At 44.1% G+C, this 18,563-nt stretch overlaps 1 protein-coding gene across 1 annotated transcript in view; it reads right to left on the bottom strand.

The window, feature by feature from the left end:
* VEGFC (vascular endothelial growth factor C) overlaps positions 1 to 14,827 on the bottom strand; it is a 184,251-nt gene extending 169,424 nt beyond the window's left edge. The window contains exon 1 of the mRNA XM_075849652.1: positions 14,416 to 14,827. Coding sequence (XP_075705767.1) covers positions 14,416 to 14,529 — 114 coding nt within the window. The 5' untranslated portion in view covers positions 14,530 to 14,827. The remainder of the gene's footprint in view (positions 1 to 14,415) is intronic.
* Positions 14,828 to 18,563: the final 3,736 nt, after the last annotated feature.

The following is an 18,563-nucleotide window of genomic DNA, read 5'->3' as shown; positions in this document are numbered from 1 at the left end:
AGGTAGCAGAGTTACATGATGGGGATTTTTTTTCCCAGTATTGTAACTCTGCTACCAGTCAATGGAAAAATCATCCACCAGAGCCCCCTTGTAGATCGCTCCACACACAGCCCCCCTGTAGATAGCGCCACACACAGCCCCCTGTAGATAGCTCCAGATATAGCCCACCTGTACATAGCGCCAGACACAGCACCCCTGTACATAGCGCCAGATACAGCCACTCTTTAGATAGCTCCACACACAGCCCCCTGTAGATAGCTCCAGATACAGCCCCCCTGTACATAGCTCCAGACACAGCCCCCCTGTAGATAGCTCCAAACACAGCCCCCCTGTCGATAGCTCCAGACACAGCCCCCCTGTAGATAGCTCCAGACACAGCCCCCCTGTAGATAGCTCCAGACACAGCCCCCCTGTAGATAGCTCCACACACAGCCCCCTGTAGATAGCTCCAGATACAGCCCCCCTGTACATAGCTCCAGACACAGCCCCCCTGTAGATAGCGTCACACACAGCCCCCCTGTAGATAGCGCCACACAGCCCCCATGTAGATAGCGCCACACACAGCCCCCATGTAGATAGCGCCAGATACAGCCCCCCTGTAAATAGCTCCACACACAGTCCACCTGTAGGTGCCACATTGCCGCCAGAGCGGTAGAGGAAGCCGGCCCTACTGGTGCCACTCTCCGCTCTGCTTTTGACGTCACTCACCATCAGAAGTCAGGAGTCTTACAGCGGCGTTCTCACTGGTGTTGATGCCGGCCCGGGAGTGAACCAGTCCAGTCACCTGACCGGTGAGGTCAGATGACAGGTCACGTGACTGTACTGGTCCACTCATGTGTGCCGGCATCGATCGCAGTGAGAACACCACCACAAGACTCCTGCCTTCTTCTGATCGCTGCTGCAGTCAGCAGCGATCAGCTGTTTGGATGCAGCGACCAGCGGGACATTTTGCAGACCGCCGGGACGGCGGGACAGCGGTGAGAAACCTGGACTGTACCGCCGGATCCGGCACGGTTGGGAGGTATACAATAGCTCAGATGGGAAAATAGAGTGTCCCACAGAGGTAGAGCAACATTCATATGATAATATTGCTGCCATATTTTCGATTTATATCACATTGCTACAGATCCCTAATACGATCATGTGCATGTGTAATTCTAAATGAATCTTACAAGAGACGACACATACTTCAGCAGATCGCAGAACTATACCATAATATACATTTCAAATGGTTTTTTTCTAAGGTAATTTCCTCTTTTTTTTTATACTCCTGTGCTTCCTGAGTAAATGATGGAATACTTAAAATAAAGGAAGTCCCATTTCATTTAGGACCGAAGTACTGTGGTTTACTGGAATGACTTTCATCTCATGGGATATTGTTTAACAGAAATCTTAAAAATAGTCATTCTACATTTGAGAATAATTAGCTATAGAATAGCCGTGTGACATATATAAACACATATTAATGTATGCATAGAGTGCTATGATTTACAAGGAGCGCAGCCTGGAATAGTCAATTCAAATTATCCCAGTCTTCACAATCTTCATTGTAGAACACATCTGAACTGAATGCTAATGTTGGTCATTGAAATCTTACCAAGCATTTAACACACAGGACCGGTTTAAGAGGTCACAAACTGGGCAATTGCCCATGGCCCCCATTCTCTAGGGGGCCCTAAAGGATGTAGCCCCAGGGGCTACTTGAACTTATCATTGACCTCTTCACACCCCAGACCACCAGGGAATGTAAAAGGAAACTTTAACGCCTTAGACCATCAGGGACTTTACAATAAACCCTAACACTACCCTAAACTGCTAGGTTTTAAATCATGAGAAAAACGGTCTAAAAATGCTGAGCGGGGGTGGGGGGGGGGGGGGTCATACTTTGCTTGTTGCCTGGGGGCATTGAAAAAAGATAAAGTGATTATTGGTACAAATTATCGAGAGTTATACTTAGTATATGTATTCATTTTGCAATTGAAATGAGTAAGTGCAAGGATTGCCAAAATATTGTAGCTAATAAGACCACTGGATGTTCAGCCACCCAGCCATTGCATTTTCCAAATGATGTCTCAACTAGCTAGCTTGGTCAACAGACTAGTGTTCTTTGATTGAAACGTTTAGTTCATACATTTTATTATGAACTAAACGTATCAATCAAAGAACACTAGTTATTATTTTAAATTGAAACCAAAAAGGAAAAAAAGACAAAAACAGAACAGTAAAATTGTATGTACCGTATGTGGATGATCTTTATGTCAGAGCTACTGCCTGCTTGGATCTCACCTGGTGATATATCGGTTATATTCACTATGACCTATTGCCTGCTTTGATTTCACCTGGTGGTATATCTGTTATATTCACTATGTCCCTACTGCCTGCTTGGATCTCACCTGGTGATATATCTGTTATATTCACTATGTCCTACTGCCTGCTTGGATCTCACCTGGTGATATATCTGTTATATTCACTATGTCCTACTGCCTGCTTGGATCTCACCTGGTGATATATCTGTTATATTCACTATGTCCTACTGCCTGCTTGGATCTCACCTGGTGATAGATCTGTTATATTCACTATGACCTACTGCCTGCTTGGATCTTACCTGGTGATGTATCTGTTATATTCACTATGATCTACTGCCTGCTTGGATCTCACCTGGTGATGTATCTGTTATATTCACTATGATCTACTGCCTGCTTGGATCTCACCTGGTGATGTATTTGTTATATTCACTATGATCTACTGCATGCTTAGATCTCACCTGGTGATATATCTGTTATATTCACTATGTTCCTACTGCCTGCTTGGATCTCACCCAGTGATATATCTGTTATATTCACTATGACCTACTGCCTGCTTGGATCTCACCTGGTGGTATATCTGTTATATTCACTATGTCCTACTGCCTGCTTGGATCTCACCTGGTGATATATCTGTTATATTCACTATGTCCTACTGCCTGCTTGGATCTCACCTGGTGATAGATCTGTTATATTCACTATGTCCTACTGCCTGCTTGGATCTCACCTGGTGATGTATCTGTTATATTCACTATGATCTACTGCCTGCTTGGATCTCACCTGGTGATGTATCTGTTATATTCACTATGATCTACTGCATGCTTAGATCTCACCTGGTGATATATCTGTTATATTCACTATGTCCCTACTGCCTGCTTGGATCTCACCTGGTGATGTATCTGTTATATTCACTATGTCCTACTGCCTGCTTGGATCACACCTGGTGGTATATCTGTTATATTCACTATGTCCTACTGCCTGCTTGGATCTCACCTGGTGATATATCTGTTATATTCACTATGTCCTACTGCCTGCTTGGATCTGTTATATTCACTATGACCTACTGCCTGCTTGGATCTCACCTGGTGATATATCTGTTATATTCACTATGACCTACTGCCTGCTTGGATCTCACCTGGTGATATATCTGTTATATTCACTATGTCCTACTGCCTGCTTGGATCTCACCTGGTGATATATCTGTTATATTCATATGACCTACTGCCTGCTTGGATCTCACCTGGTGATATATCTGTTATATTCATATGACCTACTGCCTGCTTGGATCTCACCTGGTGATATATCTGTTATATTCATATGACCTACTGCCTGCTTGGATCTCACCTGGTGATATATCTGTTATATTCATATGACCTACTGCCTGCTTGGATCTCACCTGGTGATATATCTGTTATATTCACTATGTCCTACTGCCTGCTTGGATCTCACCTGGTGATATATCTGTTATATTCACTATGTCCTACTGCCTGCTTGGATCTCACCTGGTGATATATCTGTTATATTCACTATGACCTATTGCCTGCTTGGATCTCACCTGGTGGTATATCTGTTATATTCACTATGACCTATTGCCTGCTTGGATCTCACCTGGTGATATTCATATGTCCTACTGCCTGCTTGGATCTCACCTGGTGATATATCTGTTATATTCACAATGACCTACTGCCTGCTTGGATCTCACCTGATGATATATCTGTTATATTCACTATGACCTACTGCCTGCTTGGATCTCACCTGGTGATGTATCTGTTATATTCACTATGTCCTACTGCCTGCTTGGATCTCACCTGGTGATCTGTTATATTCACTATTTCCTACGATACTCTAGGTACAGGACAAGCAAGCACATTTTTAAATCTTTCTCCCTGACATGTGTATATTGTACATTCCATTGGCATCCAGCAGTACTAGCATATTGACACTAGTGGACTCCATTAACAGTTTAGAGGGTACCTGTGAGAAGGTGTTTTGTTTTTTTTGCATAGAGGGCGGTGTCCCATAGTTATCATATACTGTACACTACATGGACAAAAGTATTGAGACACCTTCACATTACACCTACAGGAGCTTTAATGACAAACCTTTCTAAATGCATAGCCATTAATAAGGAATTGGTCCTCCTCTTTGCAGCTAAAACAGCTTCCACTATACAATGTAAGGCTTGCATGCAGCTACTCGGCCATAGAAACCCATGCCATGAAGTTGCCGGCGCACAGTTTTTGTGCAGATGTTAATGCCAGAAGAGGTTTGGAACTGAGTCAGCAGAGTGTTGACGACTTTTATGCACAATGCGCCTTAGCATTATGCAACTTTACGTGGTCTATCATTTTGTGGATAAGCTGTTGTGGTTCCTAAATGCTTCCATAGGGTGGGGAGTGGAGCATAACCTATGTTGTCGATTATGCAAGTTGCATGACCAAGAAATCTCTGTTTTGATGTCTATGGTGCCGCGGTCGCAAGTGGCACTCTCTACTCTGAGTCACAGCTCTGAAAGTCTTCTGATTGGACAAAAGAAACATTACTCAGTAGAAGGCAGGGTCTGGCAGCGTTTAGTGCATAGAGCTTGGAGCACTGAACATAACATTAAGAGGCCCCCTACATGGAACTTATGACCTCGGCGACGGGTACATCAAAATGGAGATTTCTCGTTCATGCAACTTGCAAGGCCGACAACACAAGTATGATACGCTGCATTCCCCACCCTGTATATAGCGCCGTCAGCAGTTTTGAGGACTCAAAACTGTTAATAGGTTCCCTTTAATTGTATATATATTGTGGTTTCTTCCATGTTAAAAAGGAAAGCGATGTTCAAATATATTTCTAGAATACTTTTTCTATAATACTTTCTAATTATGACATAAAAGTCATAATTTAGTAAATATTCTTAGATTTACTGCAAGAGAAGTTGATGTCTGTACAGACCACATGCTGTATATTAGAATTTCAAGAAGATTACACAACATTAGAAATGTAGAGATAAAGGCACACTTCCCCAGACAGGTATGTTATCCAGTAGATGGCACTGCTGCTTCAAGTATGTGGTTCATCTCATTTGTCTGATGATCATATTCCCATCATTAGTGCAAAAATTTAAATAAGTAGCTGAATATTGATGATTGAAGGTGCCTGCTATCATTTTTATTCTGCCCCCCAATCTCTAAACGAGTTTTTAAAGGGGATGTCTAGATTAGAACACCCATTCCATATAAGGTAATTCTGATTTATAATAGGGAGGCCCTCTGTTCACGAGCCTCATCTCTTCTTTAGAGTAAAGAGCTGTTACATAGAGCGTCTCTCGCTCTGGAGGACCTGCCTTATCCTGCTTTACACAGACAATCCATTGACAAGAATGGGCACTGTGTAATGCTTAATTTCCCCTGTGGTGGCGCTGGAGTGAAATTATGCACTTACTGCTACTGCCACTCATATATTACAGCTGATCGCTCGGGGTCCCAGCACGGGGACACTTTCTAATCAGTTTAACGTCAAGGGTCCCTTTTTAACAAGTAGGGATTATCCAAAATGGACAACCCCTTTAACTTGTTTATCAAATACCTATGATGGAGATAGGGGTAAGCTGAGTATTTGCCAGACACCTGTGGCACCATTTCCCTTGGGATGGGGAGTGAAGGACAAATGTGTCTGATGAAAAAGTCCAAGATGACTGTCCACTGTCCACTCCTTGGTTGTTAATTTTATTTCTAGACCATAAATGTAATTAATTGTATAGTTATTTGCGCTATTATGCAAATGTATATATACCCCATTTACAAATTGGTAATATTTAAAGTGTAAATTGTTTATGTGGTCAATTCCTTGCAGCACTACCGTTACATGATGAATAAGATGATCTCTTACACAGTCATGACTTACTTTCCAAGAAATTGCGGCAATGTTATGGTAATGTAATTACACTTTTTATTCTCATCTTACGTAACAGAGCCATGTTTCCTCTCAAATGTAGGAATTAACTCTTCCAGCACTGCCACACTGTGTACAGTAGTGTGCTAATATATTACGTAGGCACATTATATTAAGCTAGCTATCAGCATAAAGCCCAACTTAAGTGGTTAAAGGCATTGTCCAATTTCGAAAAACCATTTCTATATACCCAATTAAGTATTTCTGCATTAATAGAGGTAGGTCCCCTGTTCAGAATCCTCATCTCTTGGAGTAAAGATGGTTACAAAGAGCACCTATTCATTTGAATGGGCACTGTGTAATGCTTAATTTCTCCTGGGGTGGCGCTGCAGAGAAATAGAACACTTACGGCCTGTGGTTTCCAGCAGGGGTCACTTTATGATCAGCTTATAGGAAAGGGGCCTTTCTAACAAGTAGAGATTGCTCAAAGGGGGAAACTCCTTTAATGTAATGTTTTTTCTTAATAAAGTGAGTCAATTATATTTATGTATAATACTAAATCTCACTTTTAGCTGCTATGCACTGTGCTGAGCTGGAAGATATCTGACACTGAAAAATATCCTTCCTCCTTAATAGTTCTTACAAATCTATAATACTCAGAGCTTTAAAAAGGCAATGTAGGCACGAAAAACCCAAGAGCCGTACACTAAGGGTATGTTCACATGGCAAACGAAAAACGGACGTAAAATATGGAGCTGTTTTCAAGGGAAAACAGCTCCTGATTTTCAGTCGTTTTTTATGCATCAAGCATTTTTTGATACGTTTTTTTTACGCCCGTTTTGGAGCTGTTTTTCTATGGACACAATGAAAAACTGCTTATTATGTTTTGTTTTTTTAAAACGGTTGCGTAAAAATACGCCAGTGGGAACAAAACGCGTTTTTTCCCCCTTTGAAATCAATGGGCAGATGTTTGGAGGCATTCAGACCCCGTATTTTCAGCCATTTTTCGGGGGAATTTACGGCCAGAAAAACGGCTGAAAATAAGCCGTGTGAACATACCCTAAGAAGACAAAGGCCCAGGTTTAGACTTCAGAGCTGTTTTACTATCCAATCCTCATGGGGTTCTACACACACACACACTGATCATTCCGATCTGATTAGAAACAGCCACCAGGAAAGGATTGTCTGTTTTCCTTACGTGGTACGTGATGATTATGATGTAAGAAAGTACTGTATTACTTCAAAGTCCTCCAAAGTTAAAGCAGGCATAGGTGAAATCTCCTTGAATTGTATTTCCAGACAAATCAATTGCAGAGTATTTTCCGAAAGAAAATGTGAAAAGGAACATTTAAGTCTATGTGGCATCGTAAATATCATTAGCATAATTATGGTAGAGTACTAGAAAAAAAGGAAATATTTTGTTATACCGTTGAATCAATGAAGGCTAGAGCATCTATTGAAGTGTGCAAATACAACATTTACTTCATAGATAAAGGGTTAAAGGGGTTGTCTAGTTTATAAAACCCATTTTCATAAACCCTATTAGGGAATTTTAGGATCCTCATCTCTTGGAGAGCGTGGTTACAAAGAGCGTCTATCACTCCGGATGACCTGTCCTGTCTTGCATTAGGCTCCTTTCACATCGCGTTAATTGCCTTCCTTTGGGGGTATGCATCAGTAGGAATCCTGACATACATCTGATGGAAGGCTGCAATGTATCTCACTGTATATGCATGCAATGGTATACGTCACCCAAACAACCTGACCCCATCGCAGAGCGCCGAGGACAATGACCCTGGGGAATCGCCTGACGTCACTGTCTACATATGGACCTTGACCCCAGTAGTTACCACAGTCCTAGGCAGAGCGTTTCCTGAGGACAGCATTCTCCCTGCAGCCCTCTGCAGGAAGCTCCAGTGACATAACTGCCTATATATAGATAGTTACCCAACTGGAGCTTCCCAACGTATAAGTTTAATGTATACCTGTGGCAAATGCCTTACAGTGGCTTCCATTACCTTTAGGCTTTTTATATAAAAAAAAGTATACTGCGCGGCATACCTTTTTACTTGCGGTATCCCTCAGAATGGTATAGCATAGTCTACCAAGCTATTCCATCCTTCAAAAAAAAAAAAAGGTATACTGACATATACCAGCCTGATGATGGCCAAAAGGACACTGCTCCGTAGGGCTAATGGATCAGCCGATGAACGTTTGCTCAGTTATCGGCTGATCATTGCCCTGTTTACACAGGGCAATGATCGAGAACAAGCATTCATATGAACACTCATTTTCCTGATTATAGGCCCGTGTAAAAGTGCCCTAATAAAAGGTATTGTCCAAAGTGGGCAACCTATTTAAAGGATATTTAAAGTATCAAGGCTTCTTTAGGTTTAATGCATGTTACTAGTAAAGCTAAATTGATCTTGGCTGGTCACAATGGAGTCCCCTCAAATACAAACATGCAATTAAAGGAACACTCCAGGAAAAACTGATACACTGTGTTATACCTATAAGGCTGGGTTCACAAACCCTATTTACGGACGTAATTCGGGCGTTTTAGCCTCAAATTACGTCCGGAAATACGTCTCCAAAGCGTTGGCAAACATCTGCCCATTTATTTGAATGGGTTTTACGATGTTCTGTGCCGACGGTCATTTTTTTTACGCGCCGCTGTCAAAAGACGGCGCTTAAAAGACGCCCGCGTCAAAGAAGTGCATGTCACTTCTTGACACGTAAATGGAGCAGTTTTTCATTGGCACCATTGAAAAATAGCTCCAATTACGTCCGTAAAACGTGAGTACGTGCAATTTACGTCTGAAATTCCGGAGCTGTTTTCTCCTGAAAACAGCTCCGTAATTTCAGCCGTATTGGACGCTGCCGTGTGAACATACCCTTACAGGTCTTGAGGAATTGGCACATGACACTGGAATTCTCGCTTTGGTGTTTGTTGAATCCCTGCATCATGCAACGCCCCCTCAGGCCCTGCATTAGGCATAACACAGGGTATAAATTTTGCCCAGAGTGTTCTTTTAATATAAGAACATGTTTTGGTAATGGTATCACCTGTGTTCATTTATAGATGTGAAAGATTTTGTGGTGGCAAAGACTTTTGATAATACCATGAACTGCAAGGAAAACGAACAAATAAATCGTTCACAAAAAATACATGAATCCAAGATGACTAGATTAAAGCTATCTTGCTTGGACATATAGAAGACACAGTTCATTGGAAAAGAAAAGTATGCTTGGAAGCTATGTTCACACGGAGTATTTTGGGGGAGGAATATCTGCCTCAAAGCTCCAAACGGAATTTTGAGGCAGATATTCCTCCCCCAAAATACTCCGTGTGAATAGCAATTATCGCGCCGTTTTTCGCCCGCGGCCATTGAGCGCCGCGGGCAGAAAACACGCTTTCTCCTGCCTCCCATTGAAGTCAATGGGAGGTCGGAGGCGGAAGCGCCCGAAGATAGGGCATGTCGCTTCTTTTCCCCGCGAGGCAGTTTTACTGCTCGCGGGAAAAAGACGCAGACGCCTCCCATTGAAATCAATGGGAGGCGTTCTCGGGCCGTTTCTGCCGAGTTTTGCGACGCGGTTTCCGCGTCAAAAAACTCGGCAAAAGACCCCGTGTGAACATAGCCTTAAAGGGAAATTAGGAAGAGGAATAACAGCAAGGGCTGGATGAATGCCAATAACCAGATATCCAATGTGCTCACAAATTTGCTGCCAGTGTCTAAGTGTAATGTTTTTTGGTTTTTCTTGTGTCAATGGGTGTTCTTTTGCCTTGCTATTACAAAAATCCAACTGGTTTTGGAGTGGCCTAAATGGCTTCAAAAGTAAAGCTGGCCATGCACTTGTAATCTTAGTCTGCCATATGATAAACGACTTACCGTTAATAGTTGCTATGAATGGGCATATTCCCACTACATCTAGCCTGTTGCTTGTTATGAATGATTTTCCAATGATGTACAGTATGCCGACTAGAGATAAGTGAATCGAATCTACCAAATCAAATTCGGTCTGAATTTCACAATAATTTTGGATTCATTGAATTTTGAAACTTTTGAGGTTTGTGGCACATGAATCATGGCAAAATGGCAGGCGCCAGCGAGCGGCGGCCGCCATTTTACAGATGAGAAAAAGCATCACATGACTGTGGCCGGGCTTCCCCATAATGCGTTGTAGGCAGCCTTCCCAAAATGCACTGTGGTTATCCCTCCCTTTACCCATATATGTTGCTGTCGTTTTGACATTACTAATGCTGACTTAGCGTTAAAGAGCTTGAAAGGGGTTGGATTTAACATGGATACATCAGAGAGTCAGAAATTACTCTCTGATGTCAGGGCAATCAGGGCACTTTCAATTCGCGGCCAGGACCAAACCGATCAACCGGCTCAACCGTATAAGACCCAAAACTAATTTCAGGAGATTCGCTCGGCTATAATGCCGACTGCACCCAACAATGACTAAAAGAATGCAAAACATCAGATTGACTTTTCACAGTCATCGGTCTTCAGTCAGTGTCGGTCATGCTCTTTTGTGTTATTAAAAGGACGTGCCCACAATTTCAGAAAACAGTCTGCATAGGTCTTTATCTCTGTAAAAATCAATGGGCCATTCAATTTTTATATAGCTCAATATAGTAAAAAGGTGGATAGGTTCATAAAAATTCTGAACTTTCCATGGAGAAGACTTAGAATAAAAGAAAACAGTAGACAGAAGTTACTACACAATACACATACAATCATATCATCATTGGCTCAGCCGTTTCCGTCAGTCCCATAGCCTTTGAATGGAGTATCGGCGTGCATCCTCAACCGCCATTTCATTCATATTCCTCCTTGCTGCAGTCCTGCACCTGGAGGGGACTGGGGTCCCCTGTTCTCGTGATCGGTGGGGGTCACAACGGTTAAACCCTGACCATTCAAGCAGGTAGTAAGTGTTTTAAGCCAGGATTCCCCTTTAATAACCAAGCATGTTCATGCACCTTGCAAGGTGTGTGGAATTGACCCTTATTGCCAGGGACACAGGGAGCATTATACAAATACATGAAGAATATACTGTATACAGTATCATATCGACAGTCAAAAATCCTACTCCATCATCACCGCACATTAATGGACCTGCTCATTAACTAATATACAAGTATATTATATAACATCAGATGTGACATGTCACAGAAAGAATATAGAAATAGAGCTACTAAAACTGGAAGTTACAAGTTGATCCTGATCTTTAGTTACATATCAGCATTGCTCAGTAACAACAGTAAAGAGCATACGCTGCATCATGACACATATCTGACTTTTGTCTGCAACTATTCCTGTATCATATTCGTCATTTCTTTCCGGCCAACTATTTTACTGCTGTTGGACGACTTGTTCAATGGCTTAATTGGCGTTATACTCCAAGGAATAAAAAAGGAGACAGTTCAGAACTGGAACCCAATTGGCACTCCCAGTTGAGTGAAGTCATCCGAGTTAAGTTAACGAATACAGATAGGGGACTGGAATATATTTCATGTCTGTGCAGTGAAGATGAAGTGTCAGCAGTATAAGACTGTGAGAGCGACTTGAGAATGGAACTTACATTTTTCTAAAAATCTTAAAGTAGTTTTGTTTTTGAATGCAAATAATTTATTTGAGCCGATAATCATATGAAACCTTAAAAATGCCAAACAAGCACACAGTGTGAGATTAGGGATGCAGGGATCTGCCAAGAGTCCCAAAAAAAAGTTGCAAAATGTCAAATTGCTTTTTTTGGAACAGGATTGTAAGTATTACTAAAAATGTGAGCAGGGGTGAGAAGACTTGGATTAATCTTCTGGTTTTGAGGTACTGTATCATAGGCATCGTAATCCCAGTCTCCCCAACATTCCACAGCTTAAATAACTCCGTTCTTGAATCCTAGCAAAGTGTATGGATACAGGCAAGTGGTGCAGTCTGACAGGTCCACAGGCCGCCCATACAAACTGTCACTTTACTATTCGCTGCTGGCTAGTTCCTCATGGCATGCAGCGTTTGGAATGGGAGAATGTAGTAATCTGTTTGTAAACAGAAGGTGAAAGACTATTCTTCGCATTGTGATTCACTATTAACTCATTAAATCCACTGTTTTGAAAACTAGGTTTCCCCACGTGCCATGGATAAATGCTAGTATTGTTACATACAATGTTTTATATCCCCAAATTCCAATTGAACTTCTCACACGTGCTAACATCACAATACTTAATACTACTCACTATCACAAAAAAAAATAAAAAAACAACCTGTTAACCGTAACAAGAAGCACTGATGTATGAAGAATCTGTTCTGTAATATTTTTAACATTTTTTCATAACATGCCAACTAACATGTGGCACAGGCCAACACACAACACAAGTCAATACTTCGGTGAGTTCCAAAAAACAACAACACATGCCTGCAAAAATGCACAACAGTGTGAATTCACACTTTACATAGACTATGTTAACATTAGAAAGAAAAAAGTAACTGCAAAACTAGCAGAAATAAAAAGAAACTAAACAGGATGAGGATGAGTTCAGAATCTAAATGTATAACTTTGTAGCTACTGGTCAGTAGAGTAAATAACATTATCTCCTGATGTCTCTGTTTACATAAGTGTAATTAGGTAATAATAACATTGCACCCGCTGGTCTGGGAACTATATCACCACAATACAATGTACCCCAACCACACAAGAAGCAAATACCCACCAAGGCACGTCCTAGATTGGGGCGACCAGTCGTGCTCCATTTACGGAGCAGATCACAAAAACATAAAAGCTTTTCAGATTATAGAAACAAATTGTGTCTGAAAGGCTGAAGTGAGTGAAAACACGTGCTGCTATATGGCCAGGAATTCTTAGCATGTCATAAAATGCCTGTTAACCTGTGTGCTGCTGTGTGGACAAATGGATGCATAGTGTGCAGTGTGTATGAAGGCACGCGGCTGGCCCACTACTAGGAATGTCAGAAAATGATATAGTTGAGGTTCCATGAGCTAGGACCCCCACTGATGCCCTGACTCAGTGGCCTTTGGATTCAGCAATGCTGTCCGCATAGCTGTACAGAAATTGTCATCACTCACATCAGTCCCTGTCCCCAGTGAAACCTTAAAATCCAGGGTTCCCATCCCACGTTTTTGGAGTGTACGAGGAAAGTCAAAGAGGAAAGTCATGCAAACATGTTCATGACATTGGTAATGGATTACATCTCAGTGTTAATAAACAATCAAATAATAAAAATGGAGAATCCCTTTAATTCCCAGGTGACTCTTGACTTGTGCGGTCATGGCCCATTACATCCTAAGAGCACATGCTGTGCAAAGGAAGGGTAATCCCTACTACAGTGAGCCGTGCAAGTGACTGGCACCAGAAAACGTTGGCATTTTTATTGTGTTGCTCCAACTCTCCTGACTGCGGTGACATCATACAGGCGGTGAGAGTTCTTCATGTAACAAATGACTAAAATAGCATTTATGTATTTTTTTTAGACCTTCTGTTTGCAGTCATTCACATACTATAGCTAGAGACAGGCACATCTTTAAAAATTCTCTTTCCAGTCAATCTGCCTGAGTTATTACCAACTTGCTGAATCAATCCTACCACCAATAATGACAGCCCACCAGATAAAGCCCAGCCAAGTAAGACTAAACATACACCACTAAGAGTGTCCTTGTCCCTGATGGTCTGTGATAAACCTCAGACCCCCCCCCCCCCCACCCCGGGACAATTTGGTTCTATGGTCGAATTGATCAATATTTTCTTACTTGCCTTTGCCTGATATTGTTGAGACTTTCTGCTAAAAAATATTCTTCCTACCTGAGAGTGATTACAATCTGTGTACAGCGCTGCGGAATATGTTGCTGATATTGAAGTAACATCAAATAACAAAGTAACAACATAAAGGAACTAATAAGAATAAACGTAAACAAATAAAGAAACATGTCGTGAGAGGCCAAAACTCTGCAACATATTTTGCTAACTTCATTTATTTTCCAATGTCTTCCACTTTAGGGGGGGGGGGGGGGCACACAAACTAATGTTCTGCATTGAAACTTACTTGGTTTACAAAATAAGAACTGAACTCTTCTTGTTTGCACCAGCTGCATCTAGTGCGGGCTCAGTAAGCTCCACTTTGATGTCAGCTGGGCATTGGCAGGGTTGGCACCGAGCATTCATACCTCATAGACACAGCAGTGCCACACTCACACCCCATGCCATGTCTTACCTTGAAGTCACCAAATTCCGGATCGTCGTAATACCCTTGTCCTGACTCATAAGCTATGTCCCCCTGAATCAACACTGTGTATAGAAAAAGTAGCGCTACTTCCAGCAAGTGCATTTTCCAGCAGTCCGGACTGTGGCTCGGGTCCGGGTGGCAGTCAGGTCACAGCTAGCTCCCAGTGATCCCCTCACTCAGTCCGCAGCATCAGCCTCCCCAGCAAGTAGCAGAAAGTTGTCTCAGGAGACTGCACATCCGAGGAGATCGCTACAATCTAGTTGTGGTGTGGTGTGTAATGCCAGCATGGGGACATGTGAGGGAGGAGTGACTGGGTGACACACGTGTGTGGGGTGCAGTGCCGCCTGGCATCAGGAGATAGCAGGGGGTGATAATGAGGAGCACGCAGAGATGGCAGGTCTAATGCTGTGTGTGAGGTGGAGGAGGAGGCAGCCACACACTAAACCTCCCCCTCTCATCCTCTCATTGTAAGTGCACGTCTCCTCCTTCTCCCTCCTTATTACCCCTCCCTCTTGTCAGTACTACGGCCTGGAATTAGGGAAGAGACGCCTCAGTACCGCAATGATGAACAGCTGTTCTGCCAAGTGTGCACACAGTCCAGAGTGATGTGTGTTGTGCCATGTGTGCCCCTAATACCACACTTGTAGCATATGTCAGCTGCTTGTACCAGTGTACCTGCAGTGTATCCACATAGAACACTATCATCTATCTATCTATCTATCTATCTATCTATCTATCTATCTATCTATCTATCTATCTATCATCTATCTATCTATCTATCTATCTATCTATCTATCTATCTATCTATCTATCTATCTATCTATCTATCTATCTATCTATCTCTCATATCTATCTATCTATCTATCTATCTATCTATCTATCTATCTATCTATCTATCTATCTATCTATCTATCTATCTATCTATCTATCTATCTATCTATCTATCTATCTATCTATCTATCTCATATCTATCTATCTATCTATCTATCTATCTATCTATCTATCTATCTATCTATCTATCTATCTATCTATCTATCTATCTATCTATCTATCTATCTATCTATCTCTATCATCTGCCTTTAACACCATTTGCCCAGGACCAAGTTCGAGCCAAGAAAAACGGTCCTTGTGTCAGACGGATTTCCCGGCCCGACCGCAGTACAGGTGAAAGGGACTCCTGTCATCATAGACATTTATTATTTATCACAGAATTGCTGTCTCGTACTGAACAAAATGTTACAGTACGGAACAGCAGTAATCGGACGAAAAATCTAAATCTGTTCAGACGGGACGTTCTTTTATGAAAAAACTGGCAGCGGAAAAGAAGTGCATTTCACTTCTTCAGACGTTTTTGGTGCCGTTTTTCCATAGACTCTATAGAAAAACAGCTCCAAAAACGGACATAAAAAAACGCAACGAAAAACGCGAGTGGCTAAAAAAACTTCTGAAAATCAGGAGCTGTTTTCCCTTGAAAACAGCTCCGTATTTTCAGACGTTTTTGGTTAAGCGTGTGAACATACCCTAATTCCGGCTGACACACGGACCGTTTTTCACGGCCCGAACTCGGTCGTGTGCAAGAGGTGTTATAGAGTACAGGCCGGACCCGGCAGAATGCCCTGGGGGGAGGCCACCATGATCAGGGATGTAGGCAGGGAAAGAGTTAAGGGAGTTAGGAGGGGTGGTTAGGAAGTAGTGGGAGGCGGAGGTTAGTGGGGCGAGGCCAGGATATTTAAGGGTGGGCAGAGAGGAAGGACGCCATTACTCTAAGCAGCACAGGAAAGCTTGTCCTGTACTACTACAAGGATGGATGCCCTACTTACTCAGCTCCAGGCGGCCGTGGCAGAACGAGGCATGGCTTGGCTTGCGGAATGGCTGGGGCTATCCGGCCCGCTGTCGGCGGCTTCGAGCTCTGCGGTGAGTGGACGAGGCGAGGAGCGGGTGGAGCCCTCTGCTCCGGTGCTCAGGTGGTGACGTCCTCTCCTCCTCGGCGGCGGTCCCGTCGCACGAGGCTTCCGGAGAGATTGAGCCCAAACGTCATGCCGCGAGCCAGGTGCCGGGTAAGGAGCCCCACGAGGGACCCTCCAGGCCGGGCTCCCTGCTCGGCTTCCAGGAGCAGGGCGGCCCGGTTTGAGAGGAATCCTGCCAGCCGGCCTGGCTCAGCGGAGGTGGGGGGGGCAGGCTCCCTTGCAGCTGGGACTGCCCTCTGTCTCCAGACGACAGGATCCAGGATTTGCGGCGGGCCGTGCAGGCGATGATCCAGTCGGGTAGCCCGTCTGTCCACAGGATGATGTCACGGGTTCCAGGCATGTACCACGGTCTGTGGTGACACGGCGGGCTGGTGGGCAGCTAACTGCGGGCCGCGGGGTGTACAAGGCCCCCAACAAATGGATGGGGAGGCCCAGTTCGTCCGCGCTAGTCCGGAGCGCTTCCTTGGAGAGTCGTGGGTGTCGGCCGTATGGCGCTTGTCCGGGAACGGCTGGTCCGGATGAAGTCAACGACTGGGAGGTCGGTGGACAGGATTGATGTCTGGATGAATCCTTCGCCCCGGCTGGTGGGGACACAGCACCTACGCAGCCCGGTGAGTTGATATCTCCTACTTTTTCATTGCCTGCTATATTTCGGTCCCCGGGGGTAGGGGGTGGGTGTTCACTTGTGCCTACGGGGTTGCCGGGGAATAGCGGGGGTAGTTCTGGGAGTGCGGTTGGTGAGGGGGGTGAGATTCGTGATTTGTTGGGATGTGTGCGTGAGCTTTTGGCGCGATGCGGGGGGGGGGCGTTGGGTTCCCCGTCTCCGGTTTCAGCGTGGGTGGCGCCGTTGGTGTTGCCTGCAGTGGTGGATAGTACGACAGGTGGGGCTGGGGGTGGTGTCTAAGGAATCGAGTGTGGCAGTGTCTGTTTTGAGGCCCCGTTAGGGGCGCATCTGAAGCCTGAAGTGAAGGAAAAAATATGGAGAGACGAATATGTTTACATTTTTTCATTATTGCCTTTGGAGAAGTTCAAGTTAGGGGAAATGGTTGGAAAGCAAAAAGGAGAAGGAAGAAAAACTTCGCTATCGCTTGATTCCTCAAACTTTTGTCAATTGGTTCCAAGCGTTTGCAATTTTAGCAAGCGTAATAGGGCAGAAGACGCCTGAACATTGTTTACGGCCTTTTCTGTTATATGGATGCTATCGGGGAGGCTCATCGAGTTTACGGCGGGCAGACGTGGCTGTGCTATGATGAGCAGTTCCGACAGCGGAAACTGTGTGGCCTGACATTAGATGGGATAACAAGGATATTGGGTTGCGGTTGCGGGCCATGGCTCCGGTGCGCTTTGGTCAATCCTTTCCTGGTGTGGGGTCAGGTCAGCCGGCCACTCATTGCCTTCTGGGGGGGCATCAGGTGGGGGAGGAGGAAAATCTGGGTTCTGCTAGCAGTTTAATGAGGGCCAGTGTAAATTCGGACCGGGTTGCAAGTTTAAACATAGCTGTTCCTCCTGCGGCGGGATCTCTCACGGGGCCGTTAAATGCTTTCGTAATGGTAAAGGACGGGGGGCAGGGGGCGCTGGTCAAGAGCCGGACATCGGTGAAGTGGGAAGAAATGGAGCCCTTTCTAAATAGATTCCCTTATAGAGAAAGGGCAGTTTTGTTATTGAATGGTTTTCGGGTTGGTTTCCGTATACCTGCCCCAGCGCATAAGGTGCCGTTTAACTTGCGTAATTTGCGTTCGGCGTTGCAGTGTCCGGGGGTGGTTGGGGATAAGTTGCGGAAAGAGGTGGAATTGGGCATATGGTGGGTCCGTTTGAGTATTGCCCATTGCCGGATTTAGTAGTGTCACCGCTGGGGGGTCGTGCCCAAGAAGGAGCCGAATAAGTTTCGGCTCATGCATTACTTGTCTTATCCGCGGGGGCGATCGGTTAATGATGGGATTTCTCCGGAACTTTGCTCGGTGGTTTATACATCGTTTGATGCGGCGGTTGAGTGGGTGCGCCGTTATGGGGCAGGGGCTTTAATGGCGAAAACGGATATCAAGTCGGCGTTTCGCCTCCTCCCGGTGCATCCTGATAGCATACGGCTGTTAGGGTGTTATTGGGACGGGGATTATTTTGTGGATCGCTGCCTCCCTATGGGGTGTTCGATTTCCTGTGCCTATTTTGAGG

Source organism: Rhinoderma darwinii, chromosome 1 (genome assembly GCF_050947455.1).
Source record: "Rhinoderma darwinii isolate aRhiDar2 chromosome 1, aRhiDar2.hap1, whole genome shotgun sequence".
Taxonomy (NCBI): domain Eukaryota; kingdom Metazoa; phylum Chordata; class Amphibia; order Anura; family Rhinodermatidae; genus Rhinoderma; species Rhinoderma darwinii.
Note: the sequence above shows the minus strand (reverse complement) of the source record. Positions and strands in the feature narration are given on the sequence as shown.